At 41.0% G+C, this 19,546-nt stretch overlaps 1 protein-coding gene across 1 annotated transcript in view; it reads right to left on the bottom strand.

Annotated features, from left to right (window-relative positions):
• The window catches only part of CNTNAP2 (contactin associated protein 2), a 1,645,556-nt gene that overhangs the window by 898,038 nt on the left and 727,972 nt on the right, over nucleotides 1–19,546 (bottom strand). The window contains exon 4 of the mRNA XM_053671916.1: nucleotides 18,541–18,688. Coding sequence (XP_053527891.1) covers nucleotides 18,541–18,688 — 148 coding nt within the window. The remainder of the gene's footprint in view (nucleotides 1–18,540; nucleotides 18,689–19,546) is intronic.

The following is a 19,546-nucleotide window of genomic DNA, read 5'->3' as shown; positions in this document are numbered from 1 at the left end:
CTGATTCTAAAGGCATGTTTTCTTTTGAGGTAGAGAACAGTTGATAGATAATAAAATTCACCTCAGAGGTGAGAATACAAGAAATGGATGCACAATTACTAAATAGTCCTATGTGCTACCAAAGAGAACTAGAATATGTGAACAATGGCCACGATAATTATAACAGCTCATATTCAGGAGTGCTTCCCTTAAGCCGGCCACTGTGTTCAGCACTTGACATTTGTTATCTCGTTGAATCCCCCTGATGAATCTATGGAGTGGGGATTATCGCTCCAGGGGAATCTGGAAAGTTTACAGAACCATCGCAAATCACCCATTAAACAGAGATGGCATTTACTCTAGATTTAAACCCAAAGAGCCATCTCCGTTCATGGCATCATACTGCCTATCATCAAAGATAATGAGACACATCAACAGACACTTAACATAAATAATCCCTGTATGTGCATGTTGCATTCAAACCCAACACCGACATGTGCAGCAAATTCTTGCAAATTAATTCTGACTATGTCAATGACACAGGAAATCACCCCTGGTTCCAGGCAATATGAGAGAGCGATGAAAACAAAAATCACTTAGATCGACAATTGATGTTTTGTATTGTAAACTACAAAAATGGAGTCATTTTGCTTCAGACATTTTTTTACCCTTTCTGATCTAAAGATATGCTTTTCATATTGTTTTCTCATTACAAGCAGTATATTCTTCAAATTATAACTCATCTAAGCATTCTATACAACATTCAAACAGAAATTTTGAAATACAAGTCACAACAGTATAGAGATATTCATTACACTACTTCTTTGTATATATCATTTAAAAACAGAGCTTTTGGCCCTGGTTGCTGTAGCTCAGTGGATTGAGTGCAGGCCTGCGAACTAAGGGATTGCAGTTCGATTCCCAGTCAGGGCACATGCCTGGGTTGCAGGCCAGTTCCCAGTGGGGGACGCACGAGAGGCAACCATACACTGATATTTCTCTCCCTCCCTCCTTCCCTTCCCCTCTAAAGATAAATGAATAAAATTTAAAAAATTAAAAATATATAGACCTTTTGTACTTCTATGGTATTAACTTCTTATCATAAAGAAAAGTTTTAGAATAATTAGCAACTGAACATTAACAAGTTTGTGCAACTAGCTTTATATGCTTGTTCAAATGCAGTAACTGGTTGCTCTTTTGGGGTATTGATTTACAGATGCACCATGAAACAGGTTTCTAATTGGTTCAGTTGCCCAAGAGTCCTGGAGAAGCAACAAGAAGTTACTGAGTTCAGGAGAGGGAGGGGCGGTAAGTCTCAGGGCCAGTCTTAGCGGGCAGAGTGTACACACCATCACACTGAAAAAGACCCTCAAACAGAATGACGTCAAGATCAATTAAATTCAACTTTCCCCAAAGAACATCAGGATGGGTACGTGAAAATAAAGTGTTGACAGAGTACACTTCCGGTCAAGGGGGCGGCGTATGTAAACAGGGCTCACCTCCTCACACAACCACATCCAAATCACAACTAAAATATGCAGCAGGCATCACTCAGAACCATCAGAAATCAAGGTGAATGGAAATCTGACAACTACAGAATTAAAGAAACCACATCCATCCAGACTGATAGGAGGGGTAGAGACATGGAATGGGCTAGTGCTAAATGCCTATGTGGTAAATAAAAATCTGGGAGGGGTATCTCAGAAGCAAGGAGGACCAGCCCCCAACTGGGCCCCCCCAGCCCAGGATTCCAGTGCCAGGAAGATCAGTCCTCACATCTGGCTGTAAAAATCAGTGGGGACTGAGGCAGTAGAAGAAAATTCTGGGGTCCCAAGCAGTTTCTCTTAAAGAATCCACACATGCACTTATTCAGACTCAGTCCCTCTGAGCTCCAGCACTGGGGTATCAGCTTGAAAGGCACCAGTGGCACATAGGAAGAAACTCAAGTGTCTGGCATCAAGGCAAGAGCAGACAGGGACAGCTTTCTCCCATACAGAAAGGCAAGCAGAGGCCACTGTCCCTTTTCTGAGACCTCCCCCCACAAAGCCACAGAGCCATAAGCTGGCAGGCTGGTTCTATATCAGAGACTCCATCAACCTGGTTAATACTGTTTGCCCCACCCTGGGGATCCCCAGAGACTCCCCTGGGTACTTCCCCCCCATGGGATGTCCCATCCAGTTAACGGGCCCACTCAAACTGCTTTTCCATATGAATGGCTGGTCTCAGCTACTGCTTCACAACCTCCTAAATCCTCTGAAACAAGCGACAGCCAGCCTCAGTGGCCCCAGGCCCAGCACTAGCAGCAACCAGCCTAGATTCGCAGCTTGCCTTTGCCTGGGAATCTCCAAGCTCAGCACAACCAGCAGCCATCTCAGATTGCTCTATAGCCCAGGGAAGCAGTCCAGGGCAAAACACAGGTCGGGGCTGACCTTGGCTTGCACCGCCCAGGAAAATCAGGAGCCTGTGCACCTAGTGGACAGCTACAGAACATGTCAGAGCAACAGCACATGCCTCCCCACAGCTGATCTTCCATGGAGGGTGGAGGTTGGTGGTTAGTGGCCACTGTCAGTCCTTACAGCTGACTGGCCTAGGTGAATCCCTCCCATTGACCTGCCAACAGCAACTGAGGCTCAACTACAAGAGGAGGGGTATTCATCCCACACAAAGAGTGCATCTCCAGTACCCAGATTGGGTGATAGGGGAGGCTGTGCCATGGGACCCTATAGGACACCTATTACATTAGGCCACACTACCAAGACATGGAGTCAAAGCAGCTCTACCGAATACATAGAAACAAGCACAGAAAGGCTGCCAAAATGAGGAGACAAAGAAACATGGCCCAAATCAAAGAACAAGTCAAAATTCCAGAAAAAATAAACAAAATGAACTAAGCCATTTATCAGATGCAGAGTTCAAAATACTGGTTATAAGGATGCTCAGGAACTTAGTGAGGACCTCAACAGCATAAAAGAGAAGGATTCACTAATTGAATCCTTCAATTAGTGAATCCTTCTCTTTTATGCTGTTAAGTCAGAAGTGAAGGATTCACTAATTAAATAAAGAACAATTTTAGGGAAACAACAATAGAGTGGAGGAAGCCAAGAAACAAATCAATGATCTGGAACACAAGGAAGCAAATAAACAACCAATCAGAACAACAAGAAGAAAAATGAATAAAAAAAAAAATGAGGCTACTATAAGCATCCCCTGGGACAACATCAAGCATTCCAACATTCGCATTATAGGGGTGCCAGGAAAATAGAAAGAGATAGAAATTAGAAATCTATTTGAGAAAATAATGAAAGAAAACTTCTCTAATTTGTCGAAGGAAATAGGCAATCCAGGAAACACAGAGAGTACCAAACAAGATGGATGCAAAGAGGCCCACTCCAAGACACATCATAATTAAAATGCTAAAGGTTAAAGATAAAGAGAGAATCTTAAAAGCAGCAAAAGAAGTTAGTTGTCTATAGGAGAGTTCCCATAAGACTGTTCACTGATGTCTCAAAAAGAAACTTTGCAGACTACAAGGTATTCGCAAGAAATATTCAAAGTCATGAAAAGCAGGGACCTACAGCCAAGATTGTTCTACCCAGCAGAGATATCATTTAGAATGGAAGGGCAGATAAAGAGCTTCCCACACTAGAGAAAACTGAAGGAGTTTATCATCACCAGACCATTATTATATGAAATGCTAAAGGGATTTAAGAAAACGGAGATCAAAGCTATGAACAATAAAATGGCAATAAATACATATCTATCCACAATCAAATCTAAAAAAACAAAACACTAAGTAAATGAGAAAAACAGAGACAGGGTCATAGATATGGAGAGCATTTTGATGGTTGCCAGATGGGAAGGGGTGAAAGGATTAAAAAGTACAAAGAGCCTAGGCTGGTGTGGTTCAGTGGATTGAGTGATGGCCTATGAACCAAAGGATTGCTGGTTCGATTCCCAGTCAGGGCATGTGCCTGGGTTGCAGGCCAGGTCAGGCCCCCAGTAGGGGGCATGAAAGGCAAACACACATCCGTGTTTCTCTCCCTCTTTCTCCTTCCCTTCCCCGCTCTCTAAAAATAAATAGTTTTTTTAAAAGTACAAATAGGTAGTTATAGAATAGTCATGGGGATGTAATGTAGGAGAGAGAGTAGCCAAAGAACCTAAATGCATGACCCATGGACATGAACAATGGTGTGGGGATTACCTGAAGGATAATGGTGGGGGGTGTTGGGTGGAGGGGGAAAGGTGGAAAAATAGGGACAACGGTAACAGCATAATCAATAAAATATAATTAAAAATTTTTAAATATTTAAAGTAAAAGTAAAAAATAAAAATCTTAACAAAGAGATGAGAACTTCCATATACATCTGACTTATAAACTGAGATTCAAATTTGTATGTATTTAAAACTATATTCTGATTACAGTGATTTTTAAATGTTAGTAATATATACAACATTAGTAATGCAGAAAAGTATAAAATTCAAGTGATCTATAATACCACATCTTAGAAGTAAACATGATTAATACTTCTATATAATTTTTTACTTTTTTAAGCAGCTGTTAAGTAAAAGAGATACTGCTTTGAGTAAACAATTCATATATTCTGCTATTCTTCACCTGTGGGGGTGACTTCTCTCGAGAGTCCCCCCGGTGCCATGGACATGCGTGAATGAATAAATGTGGCTGAGACAAGATGAGATCTGTTTGGGGAGGAGGGATTTTTCCCCACAGCACACTCTAGCAAGGCAAGGAGCTGCACCTCTCCACATCAGGTATTCAGGCTTAAGGGGGTTAGAGCCAGGAAGTGCTTCCACCAGAGAACATGGGGACTCAGGCTTTGACTAAGTCGGGGGGTGAGAGTCCATTGCTCTTTGTTGCAGCCCCCCAAGTCCTTCCATGAAGGCCTCCCAAGTGATCGAGTCTGGCTTAGGTTGCCCCCCCGCTGTGAGGGGTCTTACCCACCATTGACTTCCGACCAAGCTGTAGGGGCAGGGAGAGGAACTGAGGCAGCGTTTGCTACCAGAGACAGGCTTTGTCTCCTGCGGCTGGCATTCCAGAGGTCGTCTCTCACCCTTAGCCACAAGGGGTAGAGATACAATTCCTAAAATCAGGCAGAGCGAACTACAACATTAACCTAATACCATATTGTGACCATTTTTGTTGTCATTAAAAGCTCTTTCAGTTTTTGTAATAGCTGCACGCATAGTTTATTCAACCATTTTTCTTTTTTCACAACTTAAAAAAAACTACCTTTATGAAATACTTTATTTTAGTTGTATTGTGCTCTAGTCAGGGACGTTGAAATGCACACTTATCTTTCAGTTGTTCTTTTGGAAGCCTTTGGCAATCAATAAACAAACAAACAAATACATCATTATCCTGGTTTGCGTACTCACTGGTTGAATGAGTACACAAAAAGCTACTGCTCCCTTAGTTTCTGTTTCCTAAATGGAGACAATACGAGATCCTAACTTGTAGCAGCATTAAGAGGATTAAATAAGGCACTTAACACGGTATCTGACATGTTCTCAATGCTCAGTATATGCTGAATACTCTAATTACATGAATAATCAGAATTGCTATTATTACTATCCTCACTGTGGGTCTATGCTCTGATCTTACACTGCCAAACCCATTTTGGAGGAAAAATCAAAATTGAGACCGACAATATTTGAATACGGTGAGTTCAAAGTCTGGTGTCCTCATCTGCAAAGCGAGGTGACATCACCTGTTTTGTAGAATTGTGAGGACGTTATACATACAAGCCAGAAACACTCAATAAATGTTAGTTATTCCTTAGGTTCCAGATCCACCGTTTCTTGGCAGATATGTTTCTGATGCAAAGTAGTAAGACTTCATTTAAACAAATGGCAGTTTGTTAACCAAATCACACATTTTTTCTTAATGGAAAAGCAAGCAAGCATAAAAATTTTTTTGAAATTTTTGTAATGTGCTCCCCAGTATGTTATGGGAAATAATCACAGTCAAGAGCATTCCTAGAATTACTACCCACCCCCCCACCCGAAATGAATCAAATTCCTATATAAAAAATCAGTTTTGTGGTCAAAATTCTTACAGAGTAAGTGAATCATCTGAACCAAATTGAAGCTGCCTAGAGTTATCCAAATAGCTCTGATGTGATCAGTTCGATGTCAAGCAATAAAACATCAGCCGAGCCAATTTCATGGCACTGCCCAACTACAGAAATTGTTTGAACTCTACACAGAGCACAGTTCTACTCTCCGTGTGTTAGGCCCCACCAGGTACCTCTCTGAACAAGCCTGGTTAAGATGAGACAGCAGCTTTATCCTCAAAATCCGAAGCACACTCGCTTGGACCACAGCATTCCATCTCCCACCTCTGCCTACGAGGCCAGGGGAGGCAGGAGGCTGAGCATGTAGCCCGGACTGGACAGTGTGACTCGGGTTACTGATCACAGCCGGTGGGTCCTGTGGCGTTACCTGGTGTTTACATGGGCTGTGGAAGCAAAAACACAAACCCAGGCCTTCCTCCTTCCCTTAATTAGTAGGATGACAGCCCTTTAAAAATGAAGCTTATCAGACATAGGACAGGCGTTTATTTATTGATTCCTCTCTTTTAGGGAAAATCACTATACATTAACGAGCAATGCTTTTCCAATATGAATGGAGTACGGGAAAACCATATGGGTTTGTAGACCATAAGCCAAAACATTCTATAATGTTTCTCTTGTTTTCAACTATTGGCACATGAAAAATGCAAAGGAACGACCGGATAGATAATACTCAGCTGAAATTATGTGTGGAGGGTCCAGTCAATCTTACCTTGATCTCACACTTAAAAAAATTCACATTAAAGAAAATGTAAAATTAGCCAAAGAAGATAATCAGGTTGATCCTAGCTGAAACAATGATGTAACGAATGTCAAAGAATGATGAATTGGCAACTAATCAAACTATTGATAAAACAGCTTATTCTGCATGGTTCTCTGTAAGTAGCACAGATAAAGGATATGAGAACTCAGGGGGCCATTTTTCTTTGCACTATTTATGCCAATAAGGTGACACAGTATTGTTTCTGTCTACAGTATAACAGAGATCAATATGTGCAGACATATTCTACCACCTTATCAGTACGAAGCCTAAAGAAATCTCAGCATGCAGTACATACTTCCACACTCGGCAGGCACTAAAAATGTGTCTACTTACTTTATCTCATTGATCCTAACACTATAATGAGTCCACCTCCAGGTGACCAGCACCATCTAAACAAGCAGTTCTCACCCAGGGGCAATTGTGTCTCCCAGGAGTCACTTCTTACTATCTGGAGTCCGTGTTGATTGTCACAACTGGAGGAAGTGCAATGCACCATTAATACCTGAAGGACAAAGGCTAAGGATGCTGAAAATGCCATAATGAACAGGACAGCCTTCCCTGTCCCCTCCAATGTCCAATTCCATATGTGGCCCAAAACATCCACAATGTCAAGGATCAGGAACTTTGGTCTATACTGATATTCACTGTGGCCAAAGTATAATTTGTTTTAACAGATATTATTTTTTTTAATAATTGATAACGAATACACAAAGCAAGAAAACACGGTGGAGCAGGAGGGAATGAATGGCGGGAGCAGAGGAGGCGCCCCTGCACCCTCAGGGGAGGGTCACGGGGGAGGGGGGGGGTTCCCCCACCAGGCTGAGCAGTTTGGGCAGGCCCAGAACGGCTCTGCACCGCTGGCCGACAGAGGAGGAAACACAAAGCATTCTCCAGTCATCGTGTGATCTCACATTCACCGCCCTTCTTTTGCAGCATGGTTTGAAATGAATGTGAGCTCTGATCACAAATCCGGAGGGGCTAGGTGTGTTTACCACCGGCAGCCTGAAACAGGGATAGCTTGCTCAAAGCATTCCACAGAGAAGGACTGTACCCCTAGAGAGGATCATTATTTGGGGGTGCTCAGGGCTACAGTGACCAGAATGTTTATACAGGCAGGCCCTGCTCACCTGTCTTCTTTCCTCCCCAAGCTCGTTTTCTCAGTAACTGGGCATGAAATGGACACAGGGCGACTTCCTTAACTCCTCCCAGTAAACAAAAACAAGGATGAAAGGCTGAAAAGACGCTGTTTGGAGCATAGGAAAATGTTGCCTATGTGTTTAATTTAGAATAGCAATATAAAAATAAAATGGTTGTAATTCTTTTCAAGCCCAGGTATGAAGGATCTGATAATAGTCTAATAGAAATAAAATGATTAAATAGTTTACAAAGACTGCTTTCTAATTTTTAAGTGCATATCTCAGAACTTGAAGGACTTGAAATTTCAAAAAGCAAACAAAATAATCATTTTATTATATTGTTAACTTTTAATTCATGAGGGTGATTACTGCCATCTTAAATACTTGCTCTTTTCCCCCTGGCTAAGCTCATTTAAATAGGTGATAATTAAGACTAACAACTCATGAACAAAAGCTACTAAGAGAATCTCAGTCTCTATTTACCATGTTTTAAAATTTTACTTTCCTCACACCAAACAGATGTTCCAAGTGACAGGTTGATGGACTGTCCAACGGTAATGACCTTAATACTCTGCAATAACCTAACATTAACAGGATTAACATCTATGTAAAAGGCAGTTAAAATATCTCGGGAGCCAGGAGTCCCTGAGGAAATGCTGTGACTGAGGCTGATAAACTGCCTGGCCAAAAAGAAAGGAAAAGCTCAAGTTGTGTTTCTTTGCCAACTGTCCTTAAGTGAGAGCATTACCAAGTGCATTAGCAGTCCCTGAAAATTTTCCTGCTCAAATCTGACAGTAACCACAGGGGCGGTGGGAGGGAATGATGGGGGAAAGGGTTTTCAAGAACAACTATAAAGGACACAGGGACAAAACCAAGTCGGGGGGTTGGGGGGTAGAAGCAAGGGAGGGAGGTGGGTTTGGCTGGGGTGGGGGGTAAATGCAGACAACTGTAATTGAACAAAAATAAAATAATGAAATTTTTTTTTCCTGTTCGATATGTGGAATGTGCAATACTGTTCAGATATTTTTCTTGCTAATCTCTCCTCCTATCTGTCCTTACAGTAAAAACTGGGCCAATTTTTAGCCAGTCGAGTCTACAAAATGTTATTTTTCTGCAGTGACTTCTCCATCACTGACTTTCTTCTCTCCTACTCCCAAGTACTTTTTGCGATCATATTATCATGATGGGTGCACGCTTTGTTTTCATGTGTTTGTTTTTCTTAGAAATTTACTTTATGAAAATAATTTCGAGCTAATATTTACAATAGAAAACACATCCTCTCTTATTCTACAATTAAAAAATACTGTTTTTCCCAATTCAGAACGGCAGACACGAGCCTAATTACAAATTATGCTCTACCAATGATTTCAGTTTGCTTTTAAATCCACCATTACTGCTTTTCAAATTAACTTAGAAAATTATTGAGAGGAGATTTAAATTTAGATTTTGTGGTACGACAATGTAAATGTAAGTCTAAATCAGCAACACGCTAAAGTATCTCCCAAATATGAACCAGTCGCCATTTGTAACAGTCCTGGACTGAAGTAGAAAGTTGTATTTGCCATGTTTTCTGACTGAAGAGACTCAACAGTAACTCCCTTCCGTGTAAAGATATTACACTGGAAAAAAAAGAACCAAAGACCCACAGCCTGTACCCCCATGGGCTTGAAAAACAAGAATACCATCCTTTGTTTATCATAACTTAAACTTCCCGTCAAAGCAAATGTCACCCTGAACTGTGCATCCAGGAGTGAGACCCGCCGAGCATCTGAGTCTTTGGTATGTGAAACACTCATACCTTGTTATCTTTTAATATTTGTAAATTTGAATTCACATTACTAAGGAAGGCCGCGGCGCCAACGCTGTTTTCACCATCTCAGAAACAGCAGATGTTGCAAGAATGACAGGCGGCTGTGTTAGCACCGCGGAGGTGCGCCCCGGTCAGGTCGCAACAGAGAGTCTTTGCATCTCACATTCCAACTCTAGTTCAAGATACAAACTGCTTTTCACAGGACTGAAGAATACAGCGTGTGCTTAAACCCATTTCTCTTAATGGCAAGCGCATTTCTGGTAATTAACACACTAATGTTTTATCTACTGCATAGAAATGGAAGAATACAGCATGTCCTGCATGCATAACTTATGAGCACCACAATTTTAATGATCTCCTTGCCATGTGTAAGTTGGCTTTGAGAGCTGTTAAATCTATTTTTATATTGATTTTTTATTTTCAGATTAATCTGGATGTAAATTTCAAATTAATAAGACTCTGATATTTTTCCTCTGATGATAAATAATTTATATATGGAATCTAAGGAGCAGCCTTGTGAAGCTGTAGTCTAAAATAACCTTATGTCGAAATAACAGTAGGTCTATATGCATTAAAATTAGGAAAAATAAAAACTGGGCTTTTTGTTTTATATGACTCTTTTGGAACATCTATTAATATATTCAGCTTAGCAATTATTTCAATATTCTGTAGGCCCCATTCAGTACCATGCCATGGAACCTTACCTTGTTGAACCAATGAAAAAAATCTATACAACATCAAATAGTAATCAGCTTTCATTGAGGGGATAAATTAGGTCTACATTATTTACATGTGACATTGGCTCGGTTCAGCAAACATTCACAGCGAGGCTGCTAATTAAGGGAACATCAATGACCAATAAGGTGATTTTGGGTGTCCCTCCCCCAGTATCTTAAAGCTTGCTGTATTTTGGAGTGTTCTGATAAATACACCATTGGATACATTCCATTGGATAGAAAAAGAATATTCGCATTAACACAGTGTCATGGGAGTAAAGAATTTTGAAAGCGGTGTATTCTGGAAGGTCAAAGAAGTCAGTCTTCCTGATGGAAACTGCATCTCAACTGAACTCTGGAAGATAAGACAGATTGGTCAGGTGAAGAATGATCAGGCAGAGGAGGGGACAGCATGGACAGATGTGTGTGACAAAGCAGGTCACCGGTTTGGCAGCAGCCGTAGTTTGTATCCGCGGAGCATGAAGTGCAAGGGGAGTGATGGGGTGTAAGACTGCGGAGGTAGAAGGAAGGAAGGAAATTTCAAACTCGCCACTGGGACTCAGCTGGCCACGCAGCACCAGTCAAGTCTTCCACACACTGGTGGGATACGGTCACATTTCCATTTGGGAATTCATAGCAGCACAATTTACAATAGCCAAGAGTTGGAAGCAACCTAGGTGCCCGTCAGTAAATGAATGGATCAAAAAATTGTGGTACATACACACAATGGAATTCTATGCAGCAGAGAGAAAGAAGGAGCTACTACCCTTTGTAACAACATGGATGGAACTGGAAAGCATTATGCTGAGTGAAATAGGCCAGGTGCTGAAAGACAAATACCATATGATCTCACCTTTAACAGGAAGCTAAACAGCAAAACAAACAAGCAAGCAGAATAAAAACAAAGACACTGAAACAGAGAACAGGGGCACAGTGACCAGAGGGGAGAGGGAAGGGAATTTAAGAGGAAAAAGGGGGAGGGATTTGGAGGAACAAGTATGAAGGACACAGGGACAAGAACTAAGGGGGGTGGAAATGGGAGGGAGGTGGGGAGCACCGGGCAGGGTGGGCTGGGATGGGAGAAATAGACAGAAAACTGTACTTGAAAAATAACTAAATAAAATTAAAAAATAAAAATAAAATTAGCAAAATGATTTACAAAGAGTAGATTCAATAAATGCTAATGCGATTGGTGAATCTGTGTCACAATATATTGATCCTCAAGGAACATAATAAACATTTTACTTCATACAGGTGTGTGTGTGTGTGTGTGTGTGTGTGTGTGTGTGATGAACACAATAAATATGTATCTGGGACCCTATTATATTATGCAAAACTAAACATCTAATTTCAATAGCAAAACACAGGTTAACTTCCAAAACTGTTTCTTATTTCTCTGCCCCAGCAGAATTGATCTAAACAGAAATTCTTACCAACTGGAATGAGTATGTATCGTACCAGGTGGAATAATGTTCCCCCCAAATTCATACCCACCTGGAAACTCAAAATGGACACTTATTTGGAAATAGCATCTTTCCAGACACCGTAAGTTATTTACCATGAGGTCCTACTAGGTTATAGTGGATCTTAAATCCAAGGCTGGTGTCCTTATAAGAAAACAATGTGAGGATACAGAAACGTAGGCACACAGAAGGATGATGAGCCCTGCGGAAGGTGGAGGCAGAGCCGGGGACCGTGCAGCTACCAGTGAACCAACACAGAGAACTGCCAGCAATCACCAGAAGCTCGGGGAGAGGCAGGAAACAGTTTCTCCCTCTGAGCCTCTGAAAGGAACCAGCCCTGAGAACACCTTGAGTTCTAATGTCTGCCCTCTGGAACTGTGAGAGAACACATCTCTGTTGCCCTAACACACACAGTCTACGGTACTTCATTACGACAGCCCTAGCAAACTAACACATGGATACATGCAGTATCTCTTGCTGAGGATGCGTGAGAGCTGTGGGAATTAGCTTGTGGCTCCTATGAGAGAAAATTCTCACTAACACAGCACGCAAAGGACAAAACACTGCTTCCCCTCCTGCCTGCATTTGGCTTCTCCTGATCGGGTCCCCCCCCCCACCCCTGCCCCAGCCTGGCATGCACTTTCCATTGTGATTTGCATCAGGTGACATATCCGGGCTTTATTAATTATTCACCCAAACTGAAAGCTTATCTAAAAATTATCTGAGTTGTGAGTATCCTGCTTTCCCAACATGCCCACCTTCTTCTTATGACGACTCTGGTGAAAGTTAATTTAGTATTTGTCATCAACAGACTCGGTACTTTAATCAATACACTGTGTTGGGCTTTTGTTAAATAAATGTTTTGAGCACTGCTGCCATAAATGATTTTTAAAAGTTATTACACCGAGACTTCTCCTTTCTCCCTCACGCAGTCCCTTTGGTATATAGTAAGACTAGCATTGGTGTTTCAGGGAACGCCTTCCTGAATCAAAAGGCATGGGGAATAAATACCTCTACGTTTTAAAAATAACAGCGTGCACTTGTTTCAACTCAACCCGAGGGAAAACCACACGAAGAGGGAGCAGAATAATCTAAAATGAGTTTAAATTCATTGAAACTGGGATTCGTATTACAGTCAAGACCAGTCAGGAAACAAAAATGGCCGAAGCGCCAAAGGCTTCCGAAGCAGTGGCCTGGAACTAAACGTTTCCGCCTGGAATAGAGTGAACTTCTTAGTTCCACCCTGAGAAGAACCTCATTTCTCAGATGACAAAGCAATCGTGGAAGAGCTGATCCTGGAAGAAAGATGACACCCCCCCAGGGGGGAGTTAAAGGAGAACGCACTCCAACCAAATGTCCCTGTGCTCACAGGGACATTTCTCCCTCTGGAGTTCTGGCAAACTGAAGGCGAAGAGGTACCACTCCACTTCCTAACCTGCAGTTTCAGACGGATCTGAGAGCCGCCCTCCAAGGGGTTTTGGGGAAGATGAGAAACTTCATTTCTCTCTCTCGTAAGAATGATCAAAGCCAACTTTCTCTTTGCAGGCAGCTCCAAAGAGAGCATGGGAGCATGGATATACCAGACCCCGCCTTTCCCTGCTCAAGGGTCCAAGGTTTCTTTTCTCAATGAAAAAGCAAACACGACCCAGGAGGCAACAGTTTACTAAATTCGAGGAAAAAAGACCATCTTCTCAGGCCCCACTCCAGTCTGATTTCCAGTCCAGGTAAATCTCAGTCATTGTAGTTTGGGGAAAGTTGCTGAGAACCAGTATGTTTAACACATCTTTTTCCTTAGTATAAACATGCATGGTTTTTTTGTTGTTGTTGCTATAAAAGAGATCAACATAATTTGCCTTCTTCAAAAATAGAGAAATCAGCCCTGGCTGGTGTGGCTCAGTGGATTGAGGGCAGGCTGAGAACCAAAGGGTTGCCAGTTTGATTCCCAGTCAGGGCACATGCCTGGGTTGCGGGCCAGGTCCCCAGTGGGGGGCACATGAGAGGCAACCACACACTGATGTTTCTCTTCCTCCCTTTCTCCTTTCTCCTTTCTCTAAAAATAAATAAATAAATAAATTTTTTAAAATAGAAAAATCAAAATAACTTGAACACTGGTTAGGAAAATGACCTAGTTAAGGCTCTGGTTAAGGAAATAACCTGTTGTCAAATGTTTCATGGTAAAGACAAACTCACCAGAATGAGGAAACTGATGTTTTCCAAAGCAAGGGAACAAATTTAGAGACTGTCATTCAAACAAATAAATGTTATAATTTGTTTAGAGTATAACAAGGCAAATAAGAAGCAGATGTTTCGGTTCTTTCAAATGCATCATCCCATATGGTAGTCAGTTGTCACATTTTTTAAATTTCAAACGAATTAAAATTACATTAAAAGTTTAGTTCCTCAGTGTCGTGCCTATATTTCAAGTGCTCCGTAGCCACACATGCCCAGGGTTACAATCAGGTCTAGAACATTTACATCTTTGTATAAAAGTTCTATTGGAGAGCATTGCCCTAGAGCTATATGTCTGTCTTTGTTTCTTAAATGATATTGACATTTGTATGTTTCCTGTTGTTCTTAACAAATTAGCAAGAACACGGGTGGCTTAAAACAACAGAGATCGCTTTTCTCCTGGTTTTGGAGGCCAGAAGTCAGTTTCACTGGGTTGAAATCAATGTGTGGGCGGGACCACACGGTGTGGGGAGGAGTCTGCTCCTCTCCCAGCTTCCAGTGGCTGCCTGCACAACTTACTCTAGAGGGAAACGCCTCCATCTCTGCCTCAGTGGTTTCCTTGCCTCATTGTTTTCTGCTGGTGAAACCCCCTCTGTCAACCTCTTGGAAGGATACAGGTCTCTGCGCTTACAGCCCACCTGGATAATACTGGCTGATCTCCTTATGCCAAGATCGGTAACTTAATCACACCTGCAATCACCTGACTCCTAAAGTAACAGCAGTTAGAACCTGATATCCCATTTACTACAACCTGCTCCAGTGCTATTTTTCAATTTCCATTTTACTTTATTTGAATCTATGTTGCAGATTTATCATTTCCTCCACTGGAATCTATAAGTATAAACGTTCCTATAGTTTCCCAAAGCATACGATACCCCGCCCCCACCCCCCACCGCCAAACACACCAGAAAGGCTTATACACTGGAATATCCAGCTTTCTATTTAGCTTCAGGTATTTTGCCTCCTCTTGTTATGATTGTCAAAGCCCAGATTTTATGGAAAGCCATGATAGCACTAAATCAAAACTTTACACATCTACTTGCAACAACAACGGCAGCACATGTCAAATTTTAAGTCACACCTGAGTCAGAGGGCTATTCCTCTTGGCAAACTGCTTTGACTCTTTACTGTGAGTTCTAAAGTATCTTTGTTGATTGTGTTGGTTTTTAAATAATTATTTTTAAAGGCCATCTCAAAAATAAGATACATGTCTAGATATCTTTATGAAAATGAAAATAAGAAACAGAGTCAACTATAAAAACTACCCAAAACAATTAGAAAAACAGATCAAAGATAAATAAAAGATAACCCAATAGAAATCTGGGCAAGATTCCTGAGCAAATACTTCAGAAAAGAGGATATATATACATGACCAGTAAGTATGACCTCTTTCAAAATCAGGAAAATGTTCATTAAGACTGAAATGAGATATAATAAATACCTAACAGAATGGCTAAAGAATACTAATGGTCAGAATTTCTGGGGCAACTAGAACCCTTACACATTGCTCATGAGAGTTTAAATTGATACAACCTCATTAGGAAACATTACATCATTTAACAAATGTTGAATATATACACATGCTTGATATGGGGAGGGATTTTGAGGAACAAGTATGAAGGACACAGGGATGAGGACTGGGGGGGGAATGGGAGGCAGGTGGGGAGACGGGGCAGGGGGGCTGGGATGGGAGAAATAGACAAAAAAAAACTGTACTTGAAAAATAACTAAATAAAAAAAATTTTAAAAATAGAAAAATCAAAATAAGTCTAAGTCTATACCCATGAAAAATGTTTATAACAATTATGTGGAAATAATCAAAAGTAGAAACACACAAATGTTCATAAACATGGAAAGAAAAAATAATTACAGAATATTCATACAATAGAATAACCATCCAACTGGAAATAAATGCCTTAAGAACATGGATAATTCTCACAAATATAATGGAGGAGGCCCAAAGAGTGCTTCTGGGGTGTAATAAGATTCTTTGACTGACCTGGTGCTGATCACAGGGGTGTTCACTTTTCTGGAATTTGGGAGTAGGAAATGCAACAGTGCTGGCAAGCACTGGCCTTATACCAGGCTGCCTGGACTCCCTTGCAGCTCCATCACTCAGGCTGTGTGAGCTTGGGCACATGCGAACTTCCACTATTTTTATCCTAATAAACACTATTAGATGAACTGCCTTTGTCAGCCATGCTGTGTTTTTGTTATTCACTGTGGTATTATTTCACTGGGTTGAAATCAACATATTCCATGATGCATAAGAGAAATTATATACATCATGGTTTCCACAAAGAATATTAAATATTTTTTTATTGAAAGTGAACATGCTCCTTATAAAATATGTCATGTGATTACAATATCACTTTCTTTTTTTTGCCTTCCCCCACGATGCCAATAGCTGGGATGTGTGTGAACATAGGGTTTGTATCCAGGAAGACACCTCACAGTAAAAAGGACCTCAATTTATGTCAGGGTTCTCTTGAGGCTTCTTCTGAAGAGTTAAAACTTCTTCCTGAAGATCTAATTCTCTCGAAGAGCTAAATCTGTCTCTCTACTCATTATGTTTGCTATAATAAAGTGATGACCAAATAAAATAAACCTCTGTACAATGATAAAGATGATCTCTGTGGTCCCTTTGAAGTAACTGGCTCGCTTTGTATGAGACAATGCTGCCCATGAATGAATAAAATATGATTTAATCATCATTACAGCTGCTATTTTCACTAATCTCTGCAACTAAATTCATACAAAGGTGAAAGCTTCATGAATGTTTTATTATGAAGTACCAAGTGTTTGGTTAATTTTAAAAAGCTTTCCCAATAGTGCGTTAGCCACTTACTGGTTATAGTGAACTTCCATTTTTATGGGTCTATGGAAAGGGTGAAGGGAGAGTCTAGCAGGAGCTCCCTTGCATAAGGCTGATACCCCAATTCCCCGCCCTATCCAAATCCAGCATCCTTCCTCCCCCAGCCAGCTGGAAGTACAGCAACAAAATTTCCTGGGAGGAGGCCAAAATATTTTAGAAGAGAGTTCAAATTCTAAAGCCAGTGTTGGTAAGTCGTGTGTTTTGCAGACTGAATTCATATTACCTACTGGCCTCACACAACCTCGAACAATCTTTAGAGTTATTGTGTGCTGGCAAAGTAATTCTACACTTACAGAAGCAAATAAGCAAAGTTAAATCATCTCTAGACTCTACCATCAACCTTGGCCTGCAAAAAGTTCCCCAGGTAAAGATCTGAAGAATTCAAAGTTGCAGGCAAGAAGGTGGATTAGGGTAAAGATGAGGAAGAAGGACAGGCAGATAAGGAGGCTAAAAAGCCGAAGAAAGAAGGAAGAGAAGGAAGGAAGAGAAGGCCATGGAGGGAAAGAAGGAGAAAACAAGGCACTATGTTAAAAAAAATAAGCAGAAACAGTACTTAGCAGAATTAACCCCCCCCCAATCCACATATTGGCATCATTAGAATTATGTATAATGCATTTTAAAATACAAAAAGGGAATTTAAATAATGATTTTAAAGAAGGTGACCATGTAAATTTATAAAGGGACAAATAAAACTTACAGACATGCAAAATGTAACTGACATTACAACTCAGTGTTTGGCTTAAAATAATGATGCTATGTCCTGGTTGGTGTGGCTGAGTTGGTTGGAGCGTCATCCTTTAAACTGGAAGGTAGCAAGTTTGATCCCCGCCCAGGGCACATACCTAGATTGCAGGTTCGGTCCCTGGCTGGAGCATGTACAAGAGGCAAACCATCGATGTTTCTCTCACACATCAATGTTCCTATCATCCTCTATTTCCCTCCCTTTTCCTCTCTCTAAAATTAATGAGCATGTCCTCAGATGAGGATTTAAAAAAATAAAAAAATGAAATAAAATAGTGATGCTGTAACTGAGGGGAACTGGAAAAAAGCTTTTAGGAATGTATCTAAAAATGTATCAGAAAAAGGCAAAAAGAAGATAATAGCACAGGTTTCCACTTTTTAAAGATTTCCTAAGACTTTAGGCAATTTAACTGATATGCTTTGTTGTTTTATTCTGTTGAACAAAATCACTTCCCAACCCTGAAGATACTCTTCAGGTATTCCTATATGTGTGTTTGTGAATAAATGAAAATACACGTGTATAAAAGGGAAAAACTTCGATTTATATATAAAAACAGAGGGCAGTTTCGTGTCCGAGAAAGCAAGCAATGTTAAACAATGGAAAAGAAACAGGTTACAATGTAAATGAAGATGGCAAAACCCCACCACACCTATCACAACAGTGCTGGCGAGCACTGGCCTTATACCCGGCTGCCTGGACTCCCTTGCAGCTCCATCACTCGGGCTGTGTGATACTCACAGTAGGAACAGCCGTAGACTTCGATTCTGAGCCCGATGCGGCCTTCTCCGTGCCAATCCAGAGGCACCACTCGCACATGGCGGGCGACGACTGGGTGTTGCAAGTCATGCCGTACCACGCTGTCAGAGTTGACGTTCCCGGGAAATGCCTGGGGGGAAAATGGGATTCACAGATTAAGGGCGAGGGATACCTCCAAAGTAAACATGTTCTCTATCTGCTAAACTAAACTTAAAGTTTCTTATCCGATGCAGGACTTCAAAGGGCTTCAGACCAAAAGCAATTTGAAAACAAGCTTCTCTGTTTCCTTCATTTGAAACAAAGTCCAGTTTTATGTGGAATCTGAGTGAAAGCTCCCTGAGTCTTGTCATATGTGTAAATATACTCAAATGTTGAAAGAATGAAGCACCACTGCCCTGGCTGGTGTGGCTTAGTGGACTGAGTGCTGGCCTGTAAACCAAAGGATTGCTGGTTCAATACCCAGTCAGGGCACATGCCTGGGTTGCAGGCCAGGCCCTCCCAGTGGGGGATGCTCAAGAGGCAACCACACACTGATATTTCTCTCCTCTTCCATCTCCAAAAGTCAAAAAATAAAGAATGAAGCCCCACTGTAGTATACAATAAACAAATTATGAGTTCTAAAATCAAGTCACGCAATACATAATTTTTCCTAAAATCCAGTCACATTTCTGGCTTTTAAAAAATCCTCTCCACATTACCTTTCCATGACACTGTTAGAAATCTAATGACTTTTTGAACATCATTTAGGTAAAAAGAACAATCAACTGTGCTGTGTTTTTTATAAAGACATGACAGAACAAAATGCCCATAAGTCAGGATGTCCTGAGCTGTGGAGCTCACACCACAGGCAAGATGACCAGTGACAAGGAATCGAAAGTCAATACCGATGTGGATTATGTGGGAACATTAAAAAAAAGACAGATATGCTATTTCAAAAGAAGGACTGGTAACATTTGTAGAGAAGGGAGCAGGGGGACAGACACTAACC

The sequence above is a fragment of the Artibeus jamaicensis genome, unplaced genomic scaffold (assembly GCF_021234435.1).
Source record: "Artibeus jamaicensis isolate MK-2021 breed Jamaican fruit bat unplaced genomic scaffold, CSHL_Jam_final contig_718, whole genome shotgun sequence".
NCBI classification, from domain to species: Eukaryota; Metazoa; Chordata; class Mammalia; order Chiroptera; family Phyllostomidae; genus Artibeus; species Artibeus jamaicensis.
Note: the sequence above shows the minus strand (reverse complement) of the source record. Positions and strands in the feature narration are given on the sequence as shown.